This window comes from Bemisia tabaci, chromosome 10 (genome assembly GCF_918797505.1).
Source record: "Bemisia tabaci chromosome 10, PGI_BMITA_v3".
In the NCBI taxonomy this organism is placed as follows: Eukaryota; Metazoa; Arthropoda; class Insecta; order Hemiptera; family Aleyrodidae; genus Bemisia; species Bemisia tabaci.
In genome coordinates, this window is record NC_092802.1 from 253,935 (window position 1) to 278,906 (window position 24,972).

The 24,972-nt window shown below is 38.3% G+C and overlaps 3 protein-coding genes and 1 long non-coding RNA gene across 9 annotated transcripts in view; 2 read left to right on the forward strand and 2 right to left on the reverse strand.

Annotated features, from left to right (window-relative positions):
• Positions 1–24,972, forward strand: part of LOC109038298 (cytosolic carboxypeptidase 1) — a gene marked incomplete at its 3' end in the record, with an annotated part of 338,352 nt that overhangs the window by 145,969 nt on the left and 167,411 nt on the right.
• Positions 1,379–4,543, reverse strand: LOC109038305 (uncharacterized). Its single transcript, XM_019053328.2, has 3 exons — positions 4,320–4,543; positions 2,577–2,880; positions 1,379–1,886 (listed from the first exon to the last, which is right to left on the reverse strand). Exons 2-3 carry the CDS (start codon positions 2,878–2,880, stop codon positions 1,495–1,497), a joined length of 696 nt encoding a protein of 231 aa, XP_018908873.2. The 5' UTR covers positions 4,320–4,543; the 3' UTR covers positions 1,379–1,494.
• On the forward strand, positions 4,697–7,405 carry LOC109038307 (uncharacterized). Its single transcript, XR_002009569.2, has 2 exons — positions 4,697–6,561; positions 6,956–7,405. It is a non-coding gene; the product is annotated as an uncharacterized lncRNA (long non-coding RNA).
• The window catches only part of LOC109038300 (uncharacterized), a 57,375-nt gene continuing 43,051 nt past the window's right edge, over positions 10,649–24,972 (reverse strand). Inside the window, exons 2-5 of the mRNA XM_019053324.2 lie at positions 22,957–23,139; positions 20,411–20,588; positions 19,288–19,443; positions 10,649–15,420 (exon numbers count right to left, since the gene is read on the reverse strand). Coding sequence (XP_018908869.2) covers positions 14,823–15,420; positions 19,288–19,443; positions 20,411–20,588; positions 22,957–23,139 — 1,115 coding nt within the window. The 3' untranslated portion in view covers positions 10,649–14,822. The remainder of the gene's footprint in view (positions 15,421–19,287; positions 19,444–20,410; positions 20,589–22,956; positions 23,140–24,972) is intronic.

Genomic DNA, 24,972 nt, shown 5'->3' on the forward strand with positions numbered 1-24,972 from the left:
CGGATGCACGGAGAGAGTTAATTCATGCATGGGGTCCGAGATTTAGGTCACATGAATCTCTGAAGTTTTCCGTTCGTGCATCCAAAAAATTGAGGTCCAGCTACCGAAGTTCGGATCACACATCTGAAGTACCTCGATAGGTATTTCTGTTGAAATTTCTTTGGAATCAATGGAATTACCGAAGTACTTCAGACGTATGACCCGAACTTCGGTAACTGAACCTCAAGTTTATGGACGACCGATCCGAAAACCTCAGGGATTCGTGTGACCTAAACCTCGGGTCCCAGCCACGAATGTTTTGTCCCTTGTAAGTATTCACATGGAGATCCGGGAAGGTAACGGAGGACCGCGCCATAGCGGGATTCCGTTCCATGACGCAAAACCGCTGGGGTGCGGTCCCACTTCACCCTCTCGGATGAAAATCCGAAAAATTCTATTTACTCCCGAAATTTACGTTTTTTTCCCGGGCAATCTTTAAAATTAGTTTTGAAATCGAAGGAAACGTGCCATTGTACGAGGGTCGTCCACACGGAGAAAAAAACTTCGTGCATGGGACCCGAAGTTGAGGTCATATGGATCTCTAAAGTTTTCGGATCACGCATCCGAAAACTTGAGGCTCAACTGCCGAAGTTCGGGTCAGACATCTGAAGCTCTCGGTATGTACCGGAGTACTTCAGATGTGTGACCTGAACCCTTCGGTATATACCGAAGTACGTCAGAAGTCTGACTCGAACTTCGGCAGTTGGACCTCAGGTTTTTAGATGTGTGATCCGAAAAATGCAGAGATCCATATGACCTCAACTTCGGGTCCCATGCATGAAGTTTTTTTTTCTCCGTGCAGGAAGTAATTTTACCCATACACTATCTCCTGAACTAAAGTAGATAAAGAAAATCTGTAATAAATGTTGCGAGAAGCCACTTCTGTCAGCTTTCTATCACGCTATAGATTTTTAAATATGATTTAGTAGAACCCTAAAAAAAGCAGGTCCAAAATTGTATGCAGCATCATCCCGATCGCCCAAGTAGCACAGATTGCAATATGTAGCAATTACGTAGTAAAATTATCTCAATTCCACTGAGTGTGGTATATGTTGCCTAGCTTCTATTTGAAGGGGTTCCATTTATTGAACCTTATTGCAATATAATTAAAATAAGTTGCAATTTTTCATTGCATTGCATATTGCTTCTCTTTCCAACACATGGAAATCATTTTTTTGATTGTTTGAAATTGGCATGAATCGGCTAAATGATGTAAAAATATTTAAATTTATTGGTAAAAAAAACTTTGTTGGAATCAGATTGCAAGTAAAGTTCAATATTTACGTTGCACTGTGCTACTTGGGCGGCTGAGCTGTTAAAATCAAGAAAAGAAGACGTATTGCGTTTGCATAACTTTTGTGTTTTATTGAATTCGATTCATTTTACGGCTACAGTTTTCCCTTCAATCCCAAATCGTTGAATGAAACTTTAAAGAACAGGCGAGAGCGTGTGCGTCTAGAATCTGAGGGATTTCGGGAGTTTGAGGTGCTTGAGGGGTCCGCGCTTGAGATGGCGTCTGACTTTGGCGAGGCTGACGGATCCTTCTTCCTCGGTCTGGACGGGCTGGTTGAGGTAGGGGACGATGGCGTTGCTGTAGACCTCGGTGAGTTTCTTGAGGAAGCCTTCCTTGGCGGCTTGGTTCTGGTCCAGGGGATCCTCTTCCTCGACCGGGTTCTCGACGAGTTTAAGGACGATCTCCTCGGCGGCCACCTCCGCGGCGAAGTAGTCGACCACCACGTCGTCGTCGCCGTCGCTGCTCACGCTCACGTTCAACTTGAGGGCGAATTTGCTGTCCCCGGCCTCCGCGTATATGAACCCGTCTTGAGTCACGTTCTCGCCAGCTTTGACTGTTGGGTCAAAAAACCAATCATGTAGCATCAAACCGGTGCAATACAACAGTTTTTTTTATCTTCATCAGTTATCATCTTTTTATCTTTTATCAGTTATTTAAACGAAAACTTTTCTGTATGAATAGAAATAATAAAATAAATCTACGACCTGAGACCTTTGGTGTACCCCCTCCCCCCCCCCCAAAAAAAAGAAAAAAAACTTATATCCTTTTTCCGTTAAACTCAATCTACACCGAAGTCTCGCTAGAGCAGAATGTCTACCGGTCCCCAAAAGTCCCGAATGTCCCCGATTTTGGAAGGGTGTCCCCAATATTCCCGAATGTCCCCAATTTTCTCGTTCAGGTCCCCAAAAAATGATAAAAATCGTCCTAAACACCGGTATTTTGAAATTTTCTTGCCAGCTGCGGCAACGCGATGTAATCAGGAACAAAAAACTGAATTGTTGCTTGGTTTTTCGTATTTTTTCATCCGTTCAACATGACTTATGAAATTAGTCGTAAAAAATACACCTTTTAACGCTCTAACTAGCTCCCTTTCTCTTGTTATTTCGGGGAAAAAAGTCCCCGATTTTCTTGAAAAAACACCCTTGAAAGTCCCCGAAAGTCCCCAATTTTGTTTTTTTTATAACTGGTAGACACCCTGTAGAGGCTAGATTAAGTGCTGTAGAGCCCCCATGAAGCAACTTACCTAATCCGTATTGGCTCAGGAGAACGACGAAGGAGTTGGGGTACTGCATGGGGATGGTGAGGTTGTACCAGTTGTCGCCGGTCACTTCTTCTAGTTCCCCGAGTGTGGGGTAGAAGTACCCGTCGGAGACAGCGTAGGTGACTGAGACGTTAAGGACATCTTCCAAGACACCGTTGTCGAGAGTGTAGTTGAAGATAGGCAGGTCCAACTCATCGTAGTCCTTCACTTTGGGGTGGGGAACCCTTGCGCTGGCGTCAGTCACCAAAGTTGCCAGCACGGCCAGAAGCACAGCTTTTAGCATCATCTGAAAAGGGGGTCATATTTCAACTACATTTTCCAATTAGCAATTGCGAACTCTAGGCTGACTTTATTTTTTCCGCACCAAGTACATTTGTGGTAATTTTTCCGATTATTGTTGCCGCACAAAATCATTTTCACACAAATAATTTTCTGTAGTATGTGGCAACGTCGAGGAAATATGAGGCATATTTAAGAAAAATAAGTGAACAAAGATTGAAAAAATTATTTTGAGCTATTTAGCCCCAAGCTACCGAGTACGAGGGAGTATGGTTGTCCTGCTCAGCTGTGTGCGATGTTGCTAGATGTTTGAGATCTGATTTGTGCGAAACTGATTTTGTGCGGCAACGATAATCGGAAAAATTATCACAAATGTACTTTGTGCGGAAAATATATTCTGCCGAATTCTAGCTTAGTTTCGAAACAACGTATGCACTATAAATTTTCTTTGTACATTACAGGGTATCTGCTAGTTCGGAAAATCCGGATATAGTACTTTTTTTAGTACCAAAAATTTTTTATGGGCGGTCGGAGAGTACTGAAAAAGTACAGAAATGCCGCAAGAAGGTCTTCCTTCATCCAACACATGTTTTTCAACAAAGCCTGGACAGTACACCGAAAAAAAAGTGAAGTTGATTTAACATTCTAGATGTAAAAGAAGTGTGCGAAAACTTATAAAATGCTGAATTACCCCTCACATCAGTTAGTTTTACATCTTGGCATTGCTAAAGTAACTGCTGTAGCGGTTAATTTAGCATTTTATAAGTTCTCGCACACTTTTTTTAACATCCAGGATGCTAAAGCAATTTCCTTTTTTTTCCGGTGTTCTTAGAGTAGTAATTGCCTGCAAGATCACGATTATGCAGTCAGTTAATCTTCAAGCCACCAATGACCATCAATGTGTCTACGTCATTTTTGTCGCAATGCGAGCGACAATTTCAAATTTTCGAAATTTTTCAAATTTCGTCAAATGGAGGTACTGGAAAAGTACTGAATTTTTCTGTTGAGGAGGCACTAAATTTTTTGAGAATGCACTGAAAAAGTACTGTTGAAGTACTGATTTTTGGGCAGCCTGTTTTAGTAGACACTCAGACACAAGTGTTTTTACGAATGAGCCACGAATTGTAGTTCCTAATTGGACATATTTCTGTCAAACGGAACCGTGTGCATAATGACGTGAGCCCTGTTATGCATATATTCTTATGGGTCTCAGGGCTCATGTCTTTAAGTCATGAGCATTTATCCTCTATATTTTTCGAATGACTATTAGCGTGTTACCACCATAAGGAGCCGCACAGAAAACATGAATCACTTAAGGAATCAGTGATTCTCATTTAAATTCCGTTTATTCAAGAATGCTTCGGGCCGCAGAAAATCTTGGATGCGATTCTGTATAATCTACGGGGAACAAAAAGTCAGACTTGGAAGTGAAGTTAAGTAACTTACCTTTGATTTGCGGGTTGGTAGGCTTGTTTGAGGTAAGAGTCTCGTAGTCTTAGTGTATCGCACAGATGCTACTGTAAAACCCAAGTGACTGTACCGTGAAAGTTTCAGTGACTTTATACTGAAATCAGCATCACTTTTTCACAATTAGTTTGTTAAGAGTGGTAGTTAATTATTTCCCAGAACCCTTCAGAAAATTGAAAGTCCAGCACTTTAAGAGTGCTTTTTTGTAAAGATGCTTCCGGAATCATTTGGAATCACAAAGCCTTGAGTGCTCTGATTCACGCGAACGCATCAGAAATAGATCTAATCGATCCACGACATTTCTTGCGAATGTAATATCGTATGATTTCTGTCAAAAGGTTTCTTATCATACGATAAGAAGCCTCTCGGTGGCCAGACTTGCCGTTTTGCAAAATTCACTTTGGAACTTTCTCGAAAGTGCAGCGTGAGGTGTCACTTAAAATCCCCTTTCTTTAGTACGGTTTGATGTACATCTTGTCGAAATCAAATCTGTTCGTTTTTTAATAAGTCATCAGATATCGTTTTATAAGTTGTATACAGATTCTTTCTTTTAACATCTTTTTTTTACAGGAAGACCCCCATTAATGGAACATTTTTTTTTATTACCTCTTGTGGTGCGATTTGAGAATACGCTGCAAAAAAGCATTACGATTCTTGAATTTATTGTCTTGAAATAAGCTGAATTTCTCTGGGAGCAAGAACAAATTGCTTGTTTAAGCAAAAAAGTAGCTTAAATTAAGCAGCATCATACTTAATTCAAGAAAAAATATGTCTTGCCGGCAAATTTATGAATTTTTTTTTTTTTTTGTGAAATTTTCTCGAAACTAAGTGTTTTTCTTTAGAATGAAAATAAATTATTTAAGGGGATCGTACTTGTAGCCGCTCTTTAAACAGCTTTTTTCCTTAGGATAATACTGTATAGATTTCATCTTTTACATCCCAAAATTTCAAGTCTGAAGTTGAGCAGTTTTTTGGCAGGAAAATAAAGCATTAGAGGAAATCAGGCACCATAATTGCACTAAGGTAGGACTTATCGGTATGTCACGGAAGAAAAAATCTTCGATGTAACATGAGTGGATGACACAACATTTGTATGTTTTTACACTACTCGATCGTACGATGGCATGAATCACTTCTCTGCGTATTCACAGTCCGTTTTGAGATCGGTAATAAGTGATGCAAGTCGAAATTAAGAAGCGTAATCTGACTTCAAGAGTTCCGGGGAATGTGACGGTGAAACTGCGACGCGTCCCAGCAAAATAGCTTTTAACTCACCTCGTGAAATTTTGGTTTTTGTACTAAAAGACCTGAGTGATTTCAATCAAAAACCTAGTTTCTAAGTTACATTTTTTGAGTGATTTTGTCAGGATTTTTCGACGTCATCGACCAGAATCAGACTAACTGCATCATCTGCCGTGCTAAGAAAAAACGCCGCACGGTGGATCGAGTCGATTAAAGAGATCGAACATGCAATTTTTGACTAAAACTGCAAATTTTGATGTCTATTCCGTCTCATTTTAAATTTCAAGGGGTGCTTTTGAAAGAAACTTTCACGAGGAAACCATTGGAACCACTTTTAGAACCTCAAAGTTTTGTATAAACGGAGTTATAAGCGTTTAAAGTTTCCAAATTTTGTCCAACCTCTTTTATTGATTCGATCTACGGTGCGCCGTATGAACAGTCCACAGTTTCCTCATTTCCTCCAATTAAATGCCTATTTTTGAGGAGTGTTATGAATATTTTCTCTTGAAATATTCAGATGATTTAGATCTGATCGCAAATACTATTCTCTGAAAAATTGGAGGAAAAGTATTCTCAGATTTCCCTGAAAGTTCATATTTTATCCACGGCGGATTGGAAACCTTCGAAGACTCATACGAGTTTTTCACCTTGAGACATAGTGTAACGTTCCCCTTGCTTTGTTTTTATACAAAATCTGAGCAATTTTTTACCCAAAATTGTGTTGATATATTTTTTTGACCCAGGTGAAAGTTACAAAATTTCAAGGTGTAATGTTGTTTAGTGTTTAACCGCAAAAACTAAAACAACGAGAGGAAATCAGGCAACGTGTAATACAGTTAGGTTATTTTTTGTCATAAATACATCCGTTTGAAGTCTTAATTCATACTGTTGAAATGGATATTCTCTCTATATGGCGCCTTCGGGATGAGAAGATTTTACGCTTCCAGTGATCTCCTTGTCGTCTCAAATTATCTTTGCTGTGAGTGATTTCCAAAATATTTTCACCCCAATTCACTTTAGATTTTAAAGCAATTTTGAAATCTACATTGATCCATCTTAACATCGTACCTAAACTGGAAACCACAGGAAAGGGCAACCAAAGCTAGACAAATAGCGAAACATGAAACCTGGGACTTTTAGGGGTTGTTCAACCCAATCCTCGTTCAGGAAACAAAAATAAATAAAAAATTATAAAAACCAAAATACCTCGACCCTATTTCGCGATAACAAAAAGTCAGATTATCACAGAGGCTTTTTAATTTTTTTAATTGTTTCCCCTTTTTATGTGCGTTTTAATGTTTTTGTTGTGGTTGTGTGCCCATGCCTCTCGGTTTTTCCTGTTTTATAATCATTCAATTTTTTTATTGTTTCAGGTGAGTTCCTGGTCTTATTTCGTCGTTTTACGTGAGTTTATAGTAGTTGTTGTGCATGTGCAAAATACTGTTAGACAACAGCTAGCTTAATGGTGATGTGACATTCCCATGATTTAGCCTCAAAATTTCACGTACGACGCTGCGAACTTATTAACCCGTAGCATTATATAGTGCACTGTAAGAATATCATTAACCTTGAAATCTATAGACAAGACTATAGGCAAAAAAGGGCAAAGGGAAAATGGAGCAATAATATTGTTTGAAAAAGCTGGAAATCGTAGACTAAGGGGGAAAACGATGGACCTCCTAAACTAAAATAAAGGGTCTTTCGTGGGTTGCCGTCAAATTAGTCCATCACTTTACTCCTTTGACCATTGCAACCACCCGCTCCCACTAATAGAATCGCTTTGTTTTCTCTTTGTCTCCTTTATCGATCGCTTTATCTATCAATTTCAATACTCAGCTCACTGTGGAAATGTGATGAAACTCAAAATTTACCTTGAAAAATGAAAAATCAGCGTTCTCTGTGTTCATCAATTTGAATTTCCCGCTTGAAAAAGCTTAGGTCTACTTGTAATCCTACCTGTCCCTTAGAATAATGGCAGTGTTCTTTACTATAAAATATGTTTCTTTTATGTGCTAAACATCTCTTGAAAAAATAATAAATACCGTTCATCAGTAGAGGTGAGGAATTTTTGTAAAATCCAACATTAAAACTTTGGAAGAAGATAAGTTGGTTTTCGATGGCTGATTTTATTGGCGCGTATACGTAGTATACCGCCTTTGCGATCGTTTCGACCCCCCCACTCGATACAATAACCGAGTCCCCTAGTGCCTTACCGAAAAGTGACTGGCGCGAACTTTTGAGATTTTCCAAAGCGTGTAAAAAGTTTACTAATCCGTCAATAATAATGATTAAAATTTGTTTCTCATTCTGGGGCTCGCTAGTTTATGTGTAATGAATACCAAGAGTCTACGTTTCTTGGTTTTTTTTAAAAAAACCTTAGAATGGGGCGCGCTGATTTAAAATATGCATATATAAGCAGAATCAAGCGAACTGATTCGAGGATGGCTGATCAGGTTGGCACTCGTTGAATGAGAATTTCACTTCTTCGTTTTGTTTAAAACGTTGCTTTGACAGATCTCCACAATCCTGTTATGATTTTCAAAATTTGGTAGCCCTTGCTCTGATAGCCGGGGCCAGCAGGATAGTGGTAAGTGCAATCTGTGATGAGCCTCGAGACTCATTAGACCATGTGCTAACCGTGGCCCATACAGAAATTCACTCCCCTATCAGGCCAAAACAGTGCACAAGCAGGCACAAAACCCAGGTAGTGTCCCGGTCCTGGCTCGGTTCGCCGCGTCGCTTCCCAGCTGAAGAACAAAAGGCGACCCTCGCGGTCCTCGTCACAGTCAGACCTAATTACTTTCACTCGATTACCCATTTCACCGTCACGCTGGGATCCATCAAATTTTCGAAAAAATTGTTTCGCGAATGCTTAGCAATTTTTTCCTTACTCTCCGTTCAAAGACGAATTGAAAGAGGTCTCATTCATAAAAATCGGCCGAATAGAAGAGAAGTTACAGTATTCGAAATCCGAAGAAATCGACGAAACTTCTCCAAACAAAAAATAAAATGAAGGGGAAAAAAGAAATGTATAAATTACAATTAAATATAATTGACCTCAGAATTTGGCAAGCAATTCAACTATATAACGGAGAAAAAATTGGGAGAAATTACAAAAAATTCGCCTCTTGCAAGGGGCTTCCTTGTAAGAATTTTGATCTGAAGGCAAGGATTGAATACCAGCGCAATACACCATACAATAAATGGTGTGCCTGAACGAACATTTTTTTTTTGTGTCAAAATCGAAAATTCTTTATATTTTTGAACTACAGTGTCTCTTGAGTCGTTTAAGCCAAGAAAAAATTCCGTCAAGATTCTGGAAAGTAAAGGCGCTTTAAAAGTATTCTGGGGCTATGTATCCTAACTGTGTCCACACATGGTTTCTGTTCAGCATATCCATTTGTAAGTATTTTTACACGTAGAATCTAATTTTCACGTCAGGGAGTCGACACATCTCGATTTTTTCCATTTTATACGGAAAATTGATGGTTTTTCGGGATTGAAATTATTATTGTTTCATGAAAAATAAATGCACCCAAAATGACTATAGCATATTGATTTTTATATATTTGCACCCACGAAATTGGTTGGTAAATTCAACGAGTGAGTGCATCGACCTGGTATATCAAGTTTCTGCAATTTTTTACGGCAAATCGGTAGATTTTCGGGATGTAGATTGCTTACTTTCAATTCATGAATGAATAAAGCATGGACATGGTTGAACTTCTTTGCATGGAAATACGTTTAAAATAACAAAATCAAGACATATTTAATGCAATTACATTTATATCGAGTCAATTTCTTTTCAATAATATATCGGGATTTATAATAGGTACCGGTGATTTGGATATTTTAGCCCCAAAAATACCTTTAAATCGACTGTATCTTTCAGGAGTTCGACAGAATTTTTCCTTTCTTCGCTTAAATTATTCCGCAGCACTTTTCTTTAAGAATCTGATAAGATATTGCTGGGGGCAGATCAAAAAACTTAAACTCGTTCGAATGGCTTTCTACATTCACAATACACGGTCTCGTCAAAGTGCGTCGTCGAAGAGTTGGATCGTATGAATTCTCTTGTTATGCTACTTGCCTACTTTGAAATCTCTGTAAATGAAAACTAAAGGGGTTGATATGTGTGGGTTAATGACGCGCCTTATCAACACATTGTGTTGGAGTTCACTGCTTGTTTTTATTTACTTTTATTTTAGTTTTTTCGCAAACGGGAAGTTTGAATGAACCGAATCTAATGCAAAATGTGAATATGGGGTTATCATTTATGAAATGATCTTGCATATCATGAGGATGTTCAACGAATTTTGTGTGGAATTTGGATGAGAAAACATAATTTGCTAGTAACGCTTTAATTCTTAACCTGCCCAGTGGTCCATTTTAAAATTTTACCTGTTTTAATGTAGGCAAGGTCACATACATGTAAAACGTTTCAAATGGTAATTTTTTCCTTTCAAATAATACACATTGAATCATCAGAAACCGAAAAATTTATCTGACGACTCAATAACTATTGTGTTGAGGCGAAATCTTCATTGATATCGACATATCGGCGCATTATGGTTTTACTGTCGAAAGAATCATCGATCTTCAGATTGTAATGAGCAATTTCTTTTTCTGGATCATTTTAGAAGAAGCACCATGTGCCATTTTAGAGCGCTGTTCAAGATAGATTATCTCATGGATGAGCTAGAACTAGCGGTTGCTCATCGTAAAATGGATTCCAATATCAGATTTCATCATTTTTTGCCGAGCTGCGCAATTAGATTTGTCATCGTGTATTGTCAATAAATGTATGGCCAGTTTCAATTACACGCCGATTTTCAAGTGCTCCTATGCTTATGCGTTAAGGAAGTGTTTTTACCACAATGTCAAGTCATAAGCAGTCGCAGAGTTTGAGTTTGTTGCGTCTCACTGTGAGCTGTTAAAATCGCCCTCAGTCCCTTTAAGGTGAATCTTCAGCTGTAGTTCCGAAAAAATCCACCACGTCACGCTGCTAAAATCCGGCTCCGAAATAAGTTATTTAACTCTGTAGTAATTTAAGCGACCAACTCATATTTTTAAAAATAAGTTCTATTTCTTTCATTTTTTACAAAACTTAAAGTTTATTTGCATTGAAAAGTGAATAAATTAAAGATACTCCTAAGTACACATTTTAACCATAATTCTAATATTACAGTATCCTAAAACTAGCGCTGTATAACAGCTGAACCACGAGTGTAGATTGATTGGAAGGTATTTACAAGTCTAAAAAATGTCTACATTTAAACACTGTAGACCGATGCTCGTTTGGTCAGAGTTCTATAAGTACCCTTTGGAGCCGTCAAGCTCTAATTCTGTGAAATATTTTTTTAGGTAATCTCTGACGTGGTGCGAAAAAATAAAGCCACAGACCTGTGTCTATTACCTTATAATCTAGAATAAGAAAAAATAAATTTATCTGTGATACACCTGTGTATTTTTATTTCGTACTTTTTCATTGCCCTACTTTACGGAGGTTACCTTTTTTCTCTTCGGATACTTACAGAAAACTGCCATTTTTCAAATTTTGCCTGTTGATGTGAGTTTTTATTGCTTGATTTTCCGTTTCATAAGTATTAGTTGCAATTTTGCTGTAATTCTCGTTGAAACTATATATTCAGGGATCTGTCAATGAATTTAACCTGCTTACCAGCGCTATTAGTTTTTCCCTCCTTTTTATTATAAAAAGTAAAGAAACACAGCTGGTATAAATTTTTCCTTGGTCTCTTCAATAATACCCTTACCAACTAACTCATCAAGAAGGGAACCTTTCAGAAAGTTAAAATGAACTATCATTATTACTAATACACTTGATAAAAAATAATTAATTCTAACTCACTTAAATGACATACTGTTGATTGCACTTAAATTTGTAAATCACTTATCATCCAGATAATTTTTGTCCAAGTCATTATAAAATTGGTAACGATATTTTCTTTTTCATTTTATTTTAAATTAGAAGAGTCTTCATAAAATCAGTCTTCTTGCGTTGAATCTCTCAACAGGTTCGATATGCAAATGATTTGTTTAACTCAACAGACAATATTTGAACTGAGCACCAATCGCACCTCAATTTTAGTTACATGAAATAATTTTCGTAAAAAGTAGAAAATGTGCTGCAACATTAAATCGTTAGTCAGATCATTGCAGCTTCCCATCAAGGTTGACAAGGAGCTTTTGATACAACAATAATTTACAGTTGATTTCAGGTGTTCATTAACTAGTTCTAAAATTTCATTTTTTTTTTTTATTTTATTTTTATTTTTTTTGGTGGAAATACGGCATTTTTGCATGTTTGAGCTAAAATTCCATCAATGACGACGAAGCTCCATTATGATGAATTGACCGCGCTAATTGACCAAATCCGGCCTTTAACTCGTTCTTATATATTTTTTATCTTCGAAATCGGAAAATTTCAATTTCGTATCAAAAATTCCTTGACGCACCTGAGAGAATTGAGGAATTTTCATCCCTTAATTTGAACTCAAATGGAGTACCATCAATTTATTTGATTTCTTTTAAACTTTATTCTACGGAAGTATTTCGCTTGGGTCTCAATCTGAATTTCAAAGTTCAAAACTTGAATGAAATAGTCGTAATTTAACGTGTGCCTCTCATAGTTTTGTACTCCAACAGCGAAGGTAACGAGAAAAGGATTGCCATCATCCCAAGCCAAGTATCTCATCCCTCATTCTTACGCTGAAATTCGTGCCTCAAAATTGGCTCTTTTTCGGAGAAAAAAAAAAAAAAAAAAAAAAACTCATGTGTATTCTTAATTTTCAACTAAATAATGGTTTCTCTCGTTATCTCCGCTATTTTTTTTAATAAAGCTGATTTCATAATTTCTGAAGTATCTTTCGACAATGCTGCGTTTGCGTCATTTTAGAGAAAGTGTCTTTTAGGATGATTGCATTTGGATTGTAGCTGAATCGTCAAAAGTAATACATAAATGTGACAATGAGGTTGGGAAGCCATGAGTGAAATCAAATGTAAAGTCGCTTTCCTGAGGTTGGCGATCTAATATTTTCATCTCATAGCCTCTTTTCAGAAATTGTGAAAGTTTTGTAGTAATGAATGATCCAAGTCCTCTTGAAGTATTTTCATCTCGATTATGTCAAAAGCAAGCTCTTAATAATGATTATTCTCAAGAGCTTTTCCATGCACTCACATCATAATGACTCGAAGGCACTTTAATCGCTAGTTTGTGTTGTTGCAACTTATCCAATTATTTAGTATGAATATTAACTGGATTGATTTGATTTCGATCGGAACTTAATTTTGAGATGTTTACATCAATTGTGAAGATCTCATACCAGATGTAGGTTTGAAATCTCCGGAGTTTTGATGCTTCTGTAACGCCTTGTTATTATTCTTGTAGAATCCAAATTCTACCATCCTAAGCACTACGATCTCATTCTAAAGGTGATTCTGAATCTAGATATTTACATCAAATTGAAAGTAGAAAATAAAGTAAAAGAAAGGCTAATTTACAGTTTTTCAAGCGACAGGTTTACACAGCCTCTCACCCTACCCAGAAGGAGGCACTGACCACATCAGTCACACAAATACAATGTTTTCAGCGTCATTATGTCAGGATTCGAAGGGATGTAGCTTTGATTTCGTCTTCATCTCTCTTCTGTTTCTTAATCATTATTCATTTTAGGAGAAATTATCTCGAATGGGGGGACAATCAAAAGTTCCATTCATCATGTACTGCACTTGCATCCAAATGCATTTTTGTCATGGATATAGATTATAGACTATAACTCTAAGGCAGTTGAAGCACAACAGATACAAACACAACCATTAGGAAAATAAACCCTCTTTTGTTATCATTTAAAAAAATTCCAAGAGAAAATTGATTTTGGGCCTCTTTTTGCCGAACGTTTTGAATATTTTTTTTCCAAAATTTGAGACATGATAAATGAAATGCGAAGACCTCTAAGTCCTCACTGGAAAAAATTCCATCACATAACCCATGCTCACAGTCTCTCGTGAGTTACGAAGGAAAAACGCCAGAAGAACATTCAAGCATTAATACTGCGTTTTTACTTAGCTCGACACCATTATTAGCGCACGAACTCGGAATGAGCCTATTGCAAACTTCGGCTAGCCCACAAATAAGAAGTGCTTCGTAAGGAATGTGGCTGAAAAATCACTTTGAGTGCATCAGGAAAGTCTGAAATACCTTCCTATTTTCACAATGTGCGCAAGGAATACGCATTTTTTAAGCTTCCCGCTTCAAAAACGATACCACGGCACAGATGAACATTTTGTAAGAGGAGTCGTTCCGCACAACCTTTGCCGCACTAGGATGCTACACAATATTCAACATGGCTGATGCTTCCACGCATACATCGCAAGGAAGCACCATGGTCTTTATCAAGGCAAGGAAAATGAAAATTTAATCACGCCTATCGATACAATCCCGTCTCGTCACTTGCGTTTTGGCGGGTTTGCGTCAGCCATGTTGAATATTGCGCAGCACCCTTGTGCGCAAGGGTTGGATGGAACGCCACCTCTTACAAAATGTTCACCTGTGCCTTTTTATCTTATTTGAAGCGGGAAGCTTATAAAGACGTTCATTTCTTAGTCAGATCGTTAAGTTAGGAGTGAAACCCATGCAGACTTTCCCGATGCGCTTTTCGTGATTTTTGAACCATTTTTTTTAGGAAGTACCTTTTTTTTCTCACGCTGAGGTTGGGAAGAGACCTTGGAGCACGGATGAGATGACGGAGCTTTTCCCTCTACTGCATACCCTCTCTTTGGTTTGAACGCAACATATTCCATCACTACCGCACTAACACGAGCCGAGTGCCCTAGCATAGAATACATAGACAACGCCAACAGAAGCGAAAGCTCCGTAAGAGCCAATGTCAACATTTTTCTACCCAGGGTCGGTACTTATCGAAACCTGATTTGAGGTTAACCTACAAGAAAAATTGGAAAGAAATCTAAAATTTTCAGCAACTATACAGTGATTCTTCGAGTTAAAGGTAAATAAGTGTAAACAAATCTCCTTTAATTCCTAAAAACGTCTGTATTCGTTATCATTCGGCCTCTGCAGAAAGTTGACATGTCGGAGACTTAAAGAGTACTTACTGACTCAGTTTCGCTTGGATGGCATAAGAATGGCGGTGGCTATCGCTTCTTTTGACGCTGTCTATTTATTCTATGGTCCTAGTTGCCGGCGTCATCATGAAGGGGATCTCACTTTTCGAGCTCCGGGGAGAGGGTCCTGGGCTTGGGTTTCTCGAGCATGATGTTTCTGGCCCACGGCCACGGGAAGGCCTCCCCCATATCGTGCGTCATCCCTCGGGAGGAATCCCGGATGATCTGCAGCTCGTTCGTCTCCTCGGAGACGCCGGGGGTCGTCTGCTCCGGCTCGGCGTTCGTGTTGTACTCCTCTCCCGATTCCGACGTCGTGTAGTGGTAGTCCTCCTGGTTCTCCTCGTGCACCTTGGGCACGTGTTGTACTTCCTCGTGCTGTATCTCCGAAGCGTGGGCCTCCGCCTCGTTGGAGACTTGCGGTTCCTCGTGTTGTACCTGTTGTTGTTTGGGGTCCTCTTGGATGCGGACGGCGTGCTCCTCGTGTTGTACCTGTGGCTGGACCCGTGCGGTGTGTTCCTCCTGCTCGGTCGTGGAGGTGGCCTCCGAGGAGGTCGAGGAGATGAACTCCCGGCGGGGGGTCGTCACGGGGGTCTTGCGGGGGGTGGAGTAGGGGGGCGTCGTCCCTGTCGCTGCCGAGGAGGCGTATGATGAGGATGAGAATGGTGGCACGCTGGATTTTCGCATTTTTTGGCTCCGGCTGCAAACAGAACGCACCGTCATTATTGAACAAGTTGCAGTTAGCAGTTAAAATAATGAGGAAAATAATAACAAGATGCCAAATAACTGCATTTTTCATATAGAAATGAACCAGTGTTACATTTTACCTGAAGCTTTTTGATCCCAGAATATCATCCTCAAAGGTATAAGTGGACCGCGTTAAACAGAAAGGAACCAAGCCACATCAGCTGTTACCAAATTTAACTGTGGAATTTTATTTTTTTACATGAAAACGGTAGAGTAGATTTTCTTGCCAATTTCAGTGAATTTTCTCCATAGTACGAAGCAAATTCCTTACAATTTTCAAAGGAATCCGCACAAACGTTCTCTCGTAAAAAATGAAATTATTCAGTTAATTTTGGCAAAAGCTGATGTGGCTTGGTTCCTTTCTGTTAAACGCGGTCCAAATATTGCAAATACAATGTTGTGGTGAAGTGTACATGGTTGATAGAAACAAAATAAACTAATAATAAAGAATTAATATAAAGTATCACAAATTTTTGGTAAGGGTCTACGACTATGGTTGGTGAGGATGATCCTCTGTAATCGAAAAGCTTCAGGTAAAACGTAACATTGGTTCATTTTTACATAAAAAATACAGTTATTTGGCTTTAACTATCTTGTTATTATTTATCGTCATTATTCCCTGGTCTTGCATAAAACTACCATCATTCCAACTGCAATTTGCAGTAGAGGACTGATACTTCTGGCGTAAAGATAAAAGCACCTGTCTAAAATGGAGACTTCGTAGGTGTATAAAATTTTGTGAAATTTCATGTTTAATGTGAAACTTCTGAGTGAGATGAATATGAGAATATCAATATTTTTTAAAATGAACTCTAGAAAAAAAGGCTCTTGGATTCAGAGTTGGATTTCAGAGACCCTCAAAATATTTGACAAGAAAAATACTCTTGATCCAACCGGATTTTCGCTTGAATTGAGAGGCAAGTCTCTAAATTTTAGCAGATTTACTTTTGATTCAAGCAAAAATCCGATTGAATTGACAGTATTTTTTCTTTTCAAATTTTCTAAGAGTCTGGACTCTGGATCCACGAGATTTTTTACCAGTGAACAATTTTTAAAGGAAATAAAACCAAATGACCTAATCTACTGAGACACGTTTGTTTTTATGAGAAATGACGCCTAGTGACGTCGAGAGACGGTAGATTTTTTCAGGTTTTAATTTATTTTCTACATTTTCCATATCAGAAAATAATCATGAAAAATACTGCGAACGCAGCTCATCAAGCACTCTCAAATGCAGCGGTACATTTTTCTGTGCAAATTCTCTATCCTGCACGAAGAAAGTAATGACACAAATGTTTACAAAACGAGCTAGAAATAATACTTCTCTATTGCAAAATTAAGTTTATTTAGCAGAAAGTAACCAATTTTTTCGGCTTATTTCTGTACCGACAAATAATAGACTATTCAATCTTATTTCTTCCGAAAATTTCTAAAATCATTTCATGGTGAGTGTAAATCACCAACGGTTTTGAGACGCTTAGTCGATTTTTTCTTAGCTCAGAAAGTAAGACGTGAAGTAAAATCTAAAAAAATACTAATGGAAAATGGACGTTAGCATTTATTAATCCAACATCCTCTTTAAATGCAATAAAAAAAACTCTATCGTCTTTTTACATCTAAATGTAAGGCTACTGTCTCAAGTATTTAATTTTTTACGATTCATTGTAAAATACTACGGAAGCAATTTTTCAATACACCGAAAAAAAGTGTAGTTGTTTTAACATTCTGGATGTAAAAAAGTGTGCGAGAACTCACAAAATGCTAAATTACCCGCTACGGCATGGCAGTTAGTTTTACATCTTGACATTGCTAAAATTACTGCTGTAGGAGTTAATTCAACATTTTGTAAGTTCTCGCACACTTTTTTTACATCCAGAAAGTTAAATCAACTTCCTTTTTTTTTGTAGTGTATATCTACGTTCAGGACAAAATCGGCATCATTTACGTATGTAAACGGAGCTTTAATTGAACTGCGTTTTGCCATAAAGAACCAATACTGCCGACTCATTTTAAAAACAACATATGTGTCATCGGTTTCCATATGTAGATAGATGTTCCCATGAATGAGCCAGAAAAAGATGCTCCTTATCTGCTTAATGAAGTCCAATTTTTTCAAAAAGCATGTACTACACCAGCTCAAAGCAGATTTCCAAAGCTCCTTTCAACAAAGCTGTATCCGTAAAAATAAAAAAAGGGACCAGCGCCAAAAGAAATTCATTGAATCGCAACGTTGTGAAGTTTCACCCGAAATCATAGTCATAGTCATTAATAGGTTTTGCATTTAAAATTCTGGAGAGTTTTTGGCAAATCACAAAGAAATTCCGAAAGGATTTCGGAAGAATATTCACAAACAAAGTTAATAAATCTTGAACCGGCTTTGTTTAATAAAAAAATCAAAGTGAAACTTCGCAACGTTTGAATGTCATTAAGACTCCATGGTTCTGATCCCACCAAAAGTTAATCAAAGTGATCGATAGTGAAAACCAAGAAATATACACCTTGTACCTCAAAACATAAGCTGAAAAGCGTCAGCTGCAAGATTTTGTGGGGGAAATGTATATCTCTACGGGTTTTTGGGACTATTATAATTTTTCATGAACAAAATTTTAAGGATGGCTTTAGAAAGGTTTGCAGGTTTCCGTCATGATAGTGTAACTCGGTATCCTCGAAAGAACCGCTGTGTTAAGCTGTGTACTGAACAGAGGCCCGAGATTTTGATAGCAACGCTGATACTAAAAACTCATCAACTACAGCTCAGAATTGCGATGTTCTGGGGGCGAATTTCCTAAATTAATGTTTTGGAATGTTGTATTATGTCTGTAAATGGATGCTCTGTGGATCTGCGCGTCTGAAGTTCTGCACCGTTAGCATTAAGCTCTACCATTTTTTCGTTTGATATTGATCAAATTTTGCTGAACGTGATTTCGATGGAGTTTTCGCTATTGCCAAAATATAAGATTGAAAGACGTCCAGATAAAAGGAGCCAGCAAATTTGGGCACAGTTAAAATATTTCCTTACGCGACGGAACACAAAACTTTGTGAATAGTGGGCTTCTCAACGCACACTTTCTGATAAATCCATTTATGGATTTTTTCTAATTTTTGGGGCCGGGCTGGAGGGAGGGAGACAGTGGCGCAGCCAGGGCAGTGAGAGGAAAAGGAGTTTGTACCCCCATAATCAGAAAAGTTCTCGTTTTCCGGAGAAAGAAACCTAATCCCATTCCAAGGTTGCTAATTTAACTAAAAAAATTCAATTTTGTACAAAGCTTTACCTGTACAATTTTTCCCTAAGATTTTTCTGATTTTCACATGGCGTCATCAGAAAAACCAAGAAAATTTTCATTTAGAAATGCCCAAAATTCTCCCAGTACGTATATCTGCCATTTGCGAGAGGGAATTCTGCAACATTGAAATGTACTGTACCCCTATGTAATTATCTCCATTAAGCTATCTTCCATGATTTTAAGGAATTTTCCATCCTTGAATCCCCCCCCACCCCATCATAAATCTCCGGCCACACCGTTGGGGTTAGGGGTGTACCTCATGATCAGAAAATCATCTTCAGAAGTTGTTTTCCCTGATTTTTAGGAATGTTTTATCCTTGGACTTCCCCATCCCTTCTACCCCCACCATGCCACACCTCTGAGGTTAGGGGTTTACCTCATGATGAGAAAATCATCTCCAGAAGCTATTTTCCCTGGTTTTTAGGAATTTTTTATCCTTGAACTCCCCCATTGGGAATTTCTGGCTACACCACTGAGGGCAGGGGTGGTGGATAAGATGTGTTTGCATGCTTGCAGCGTTGAGCTCACCTGCTTACCCCTGAGCTGTGGAGACCGGGATTGAGCCGTAGTTGTAGTAGTAGCAGCGCGTCTGCTCGCAGATGAAGTCCTTCACCGCGGTGCAGTCGTCCGTGTCCCACTCAAGTTCCGGCTTTTTCATCGCTACGCAACCGTTGCTTGCTCCGCTGTCGCCCCTGAAACGAAAATTTTCAAACAGATGAGTTCCCTCTTTTCTCTCTCTCTCTCTTTCTCTCTCCCCTCTCCCCCATTTTTCTTTTCTTTCTTTTTCTTCCCTTTTTCTCTTTTTTTCTCTTTTTTCTTTTTCTTTTTTTTTTTACTGATTTATAAATTATTTCTTACTCTCTTTTCTCTTTTTCTGCTTTTTTCTTTCTTTCATTCTTTTTTTTCTTTTTTTGCCTCTTTAGAGGTGTAATGCCTTAGATGCTAAGCACCGCTTTAAAATAAAATTATTTTACTACTACTACCTATTTTCCTTTTTTTCTTTTTTCCCCTTTGCCCCCCTTTTTTTGATGTAGGACTACGTATTTTTCTACCTCGGGGGGAAGGGAGGGAGGCTCCTTGAATTTTTAAAGCGACGTTTAACAGCAACAGATTCAACTGCGCCTGACAGCAGCTGGAAACAGCTCTGTCGTGCTGAGGAAAAATGTCGTATAAACATTCGAGAACTGCCTAATTTTCTCCGGTAAATTATTTTGAAGGAAAGTTATAAATATTTTTCTTCGAAATTTTTAGGAATTCCAGGTAATTACGAAAAGAAAATCCAGAAAAATCAGAAGAAAAATATTCATCAGCTCACCAGGAAATTCGATTTTCATCGAGATAAATCTGGCAAAGGGAATGCTGCGTTCTTCTTTAGGACGACAGAGCTGTACTATAATAACACCCGTTGATGACGTCATTCGGGGTATATTTGCACTTGTGCATTTTTCTTCTTGATCACAATTTTGGACTAAAAATTGTTTGGCCATGTTTGAATCGTTGAAGACGTCATCTCATGGTTCCACTGCCGTCATGAACAGCGTCATCGCGTGTTGGAATAAGGCTGAAGTGACTCGCTGGAACTAAGTTTCTGATGCTTACAGGCTGCATTGCCTGTGATTATGTTTTTAAAAGAAGTTGATGAGTATGAAGTTGTGTTACCTCTTCTTCCTGGTGATTGGCTGTGGGCCGTGCGTGAGTGAGGTGCTGAGGGGATCCGAATCCTGGTCGCCCTTCATGTAGTTAAACGTCACGTTGAACGGGAGCCCCGTCGACATCCACAGGAACATGTCTGTCCCGAGCCGGTTACCCGACGTCCAGAAGTCGTATTTGCTGTAACCTATAACCCAAAAAATTCAATATTTTCACATCATATTCATTAGATTTGGCCCTCTGCCCTGTATAGCTCTATGCTTCCTGGGGCTCATGTGTAAGCAGGAGGAGCCACGCAGAGGCGTACGAAGGGGGCGGGCTGCCCCCCAGAATTGGAAATAGTATCATCTGCCCCCCCCCCCCCCCCAGAAAGTCTGGATGTTGCAAAAACACCTTCTTTGATGCACATAACTCTTCCTTAAAATCCCGCGCTCGAACAGTTAGTTTTTTCTTCTTTGATCATTATTCAATCAAATTGCTCTATAAAATCTGGATGCAATCTATTTTTTTCAAATTCATACCTGTATATTTTATTAGTTAAAAAATTTTTAATCATTCACAGTTACGTCTTGCTTTTTATATTATATTGTACTTTGTATGGGCTTTTCCTAACAAAAAACAATGATTCTGGCATTTTTTAAAACATTTTTTCGCAATTTTTACACGAAAGAGTGGTTATCGGTGAGAAAATAAACAGAAGAACCCAATGAATGCAACAATTTGAAAGTATTTTAACCTTAAAATGCATAAAACTGGGTAATTTTCTCGCAAAAATTGAAGGGAGATTAGCGCCACGGATGCCTCGAGATGCGCTCAAAGAGAGTTAAATTTTCAAAAATTTTAAGCAGGATCTGTTTGAGGAAAAAACGTTTGAAAGTTCTCTATTGGAACTAAAATAGCTGGCTTTTGTCTTGACAAACACTAATTTTTAAGAACAAATCCATGCTATATTTCTCATGAACCTTATTCAGGATGTACTCAGTCGCGATTTAGGACTCACGTTGAAATATGAATAGACTCTTTCCGCTCCAATTTTTTAGAAGTGGTTGATACTTGTTTCAATCATCACAGTTAATCAAGCACTCGTTGATCGTACATTGTTTGGACTGTTTCGCGGAATTATTGAGTGTATTTTCGTAAAATTGTCAGCACGAAAAAAATGAATCAAGGTACGTTTTTTCCATGAGCCCAGTTGAGTATGTCTCTAATCGTGGTCCAAGGCTCTTTAAAAAAATACAGTTTGGATTTACAAACTGAATTCTACAAGAGGTCGAAGCTTGTGTCCATCACTTCCGTTGTTTTAAGAAAAGTAACCAATCAATTTTATGTGAGCCTTGAAGTGTCTGAAAATACATGAAAAGTAGGGACCAAGTGAAAATGGACATGTGCATTTTTAAAAGCGGCCATCTGGACCAATCGAGCTCTTGATTAGTGTACACAATTTCTCCTGTTTCGCGGAAGTATCGAGATAAGTGTGCATTTATCATGACAGGAACTGACAGCTTGAACAATTTTGACTTGCTAAAGATATTATCTGAGTCGTAGCTTTTCAAGTAGCTCTCGACCGATGATGCAGTTGAGGTGTGGCGTCACTTCAACTACTTTTTATACTGTGCTGAAAACAAACGCCACATAAACCTTCGGACGTTGCCAAATTTGTTCGATAACAAAGAGTTTTCAGAAAAATTTGTGACCATTTTCCTTTCAATTTATCAAAGAGTTTCATAAGCAATCAGATCTAAATTTTCCGAAAATTGCAAGAGAAAAAATACATAATTCTCCTTGAAAATAAACACCTTATTTGAAACAATTTGGCAACTCTCGAATGTTCTCGTTTTTCCTTTGCACAGCAGTTTGCATGAATCATCGGGTAAGGCCTCATTTATTGATTTGAATCATCTGATGAAGCTTTAGACCCAGCTTTCATTGGAATATGATGCACCCAATTCTGTGTAAATACATATCGAGAAAACGATTGATGATCGATTGACTGGCAAGTAGTACTCAACATTTTTAACCAAAAAATCCGAAAAACTGAGTCAGACTTTGAATCGAAAATCGATTCTTACACTGAGGTAAAATCTGATTCGTTTACTTTCGAAAAAATAAAATACGCGCAAATCACGAAGCACCACTCCCGAGGGACATGGTTTCGGACTTTAGCAATTGATAGATTCTACGATCATTAAATCATTCTCTATATTACAAAAGCATATAAGTAATGCGTTATGCATAATGCCCAAGGCGTAAAAGGCTCCGAAGGATGGGACCTCCTAGTCATACTGAAAATATTCGATTGCTTGTCATGTAGAGTTCTTGTCATGCTGTTTCATTGGATTTTGACTCGCATGTGAGTGTTTTAAAGTTTTTTTAAATTTCACCAAGTTCTTGAATGAGGTTTTCTGATATTTTTTTTCATTTATTTCATTGGAATTTGAGAAAGATCTCCCGAAACCAACCAATCTCCGAAACCGATGAAGTATAGGAAATTACAAGGCAGAAATTAGTCGCCCAGAAAAGAAGCTTATACACGTAAAAATGTAAACTGAACTCACCGGCATTCCTAAGGTACTCCATAAAATAGTCTGCCTTTTCTTTCGTCTCGAAAGAGGCCAGCTGCAGACCTATCGACCTGCAGTATTGATAGGCCAAAAACCAGTTGAGTTCTGGCGAGTATGGGTTCATTCGACTCACGAAGTACTGAACGCCCTCTAGTTGGATTGTAGTTATCCTCTGGCCTGAAACAAAAAAAATTAAAAATTCAGAAAACTTTTAAAAGCTAATTAAAATTTCACATATAAATTACGATCACATTATTCCGGTATAAATACTGTGACACAAGCTTTCAAAGATGACGTGTTATGTAGAGAAGATTGGCAACCCATGTATATCCTGATATTCGGTCCGATTTGGAGTAGCCAATAGCCATGAACCTATTATAATACTCTTTGATAATATTTCCACGTTTAAATCCTGAAAAGAAAATATGTTCCAGTAAAATAGAGTTTTCATTGGAATAATTTCAACATTTTACGAAGGAAACATTATTTTACCTTACTTGCGACCTCAACCTCGAGGATTTTCTCTGAGATCGAAGTATCCATGCTTCAAAGACAGAAATTAATGAGCATAGCAATTTTTTTTAGAAAATTCTGCAATGAAATAGTTTATTGAAGGCTAAGAACTCTAGTGGCAGTGGAAAAATTGCGTATCCTACGACCATGAATAATAAATGATGTAAAATGTATTATGTCTTGATCAAAATACGCTTCATTTATGCGCACTCCTTTCAAGGTTGAGCACGGAGGCTGCCCCGCGCTTTTCCAAGTAGTGTACGCATCACGGAATTTAGGATCAGCGCAGGGAGACGGCGTGATGCGTGAAGTATTCCTACAGTTTTGCAGGCGCTTCCCGAGATCGTTTTTCGCAGAGTTCAAAGTCTCAGAACTTTCCTTCCCAAAAATTAAGTCTCTTTTTACAAATCCCGTCACAATTATGAAACAGCAAAACTTCTGCACATATCCGAAACAATGAAAAAGAGTTTGGTCTCTTCTCCGCTGACTCAGAGACTTGAACGCGGGGTAGAAATGTTGGATGGGGCGAAACGCTTGATACAACTATTTCGACTTCAGAGGAAGTAAAATTGCGTATCTACCAAATGAAGGGGAATGTCAGTTCGGGTGATTCGGAGACTTTAACGCAAGAGTAGAACAGTTGAATGGGACGAAATGCATGATGCAACTACTTCGACTCCTAAGGAGGTAAAATTGCGTGTCGAAGAACCGTTTCAATTTGATAGACGCGCACTTTTCCTACGAGCCGACGTGGTTCTTTATGGATCATATTCGATAGCGGTTACACTGGAAAGAAAAAAAAAAAAAAGAAAAACACATTGGATCTAGAGTCTAGACTCTTGAAAACATTGACAAGGAAAAATACTCTTGATTCAATCGGATTTTTGCTTGAATCAAAACAAAATCCGCTTAAATTAAGAGGCTTGGCGCTTGATTTAAGCTAGATTCTGATTGAATCAAGAGTTTTTTTTTTTTGTCGATGTTTTTAAAAGTCTGGACTCTAGATCCAATGTGTTTTTTTTCCAATGTAGATGTATCGTTTGGTTCAAAACAATAGAAAATTCCCTCAAACAAAGATTTTAGGATTTAAGTTGGAAATGCTGAATGAGAAAAGTTCCTAACAATTCCACTTTTTATTGCCATTTTGTACTCATACGAATCAAAAATCCATCACAAAAAACCCTGTCCCTCAGATTTCTAAAATGACTTTTGAGGCTGTGCTTTACGCGTTATCCAATCGATATCGATACAATCTCACCTGTTTGACGTATCGAACACGATCTATTCCTATCCTCCGGCAGCAATTGCGCACCGATCTAATGTAGCTCCAAAGCGAGACCCCCTTTCATGAATCGTTAATGCTGCGGCTCAGTCAATGATCAATTATCGACTCTCCCCATTTGAAGCTGCGGTAAGGAATCGATTATTAAAGTGTTGGTTGCGAACACCCTGTTTATCGATCCTTTTCCATGGGTTTAAATGGTGGATCAATCGATG

Coding starts and splice junctions, on each gene's coding strand:
- LOC109038305 (XM_019053328.2), bottom strand. CDS start 2,880: ATGATGCTAAAAGCTGTGCTTCTGGCCGTGCTGGCAACTTTGGTGACT. Junction 1,887..2,576: donor CCTGAGCCAATACGGATTAG/GTAAGTTGCTTC, acceptor TTGACCCAACAG/TCAAAGCTGGCGAGAACGTG.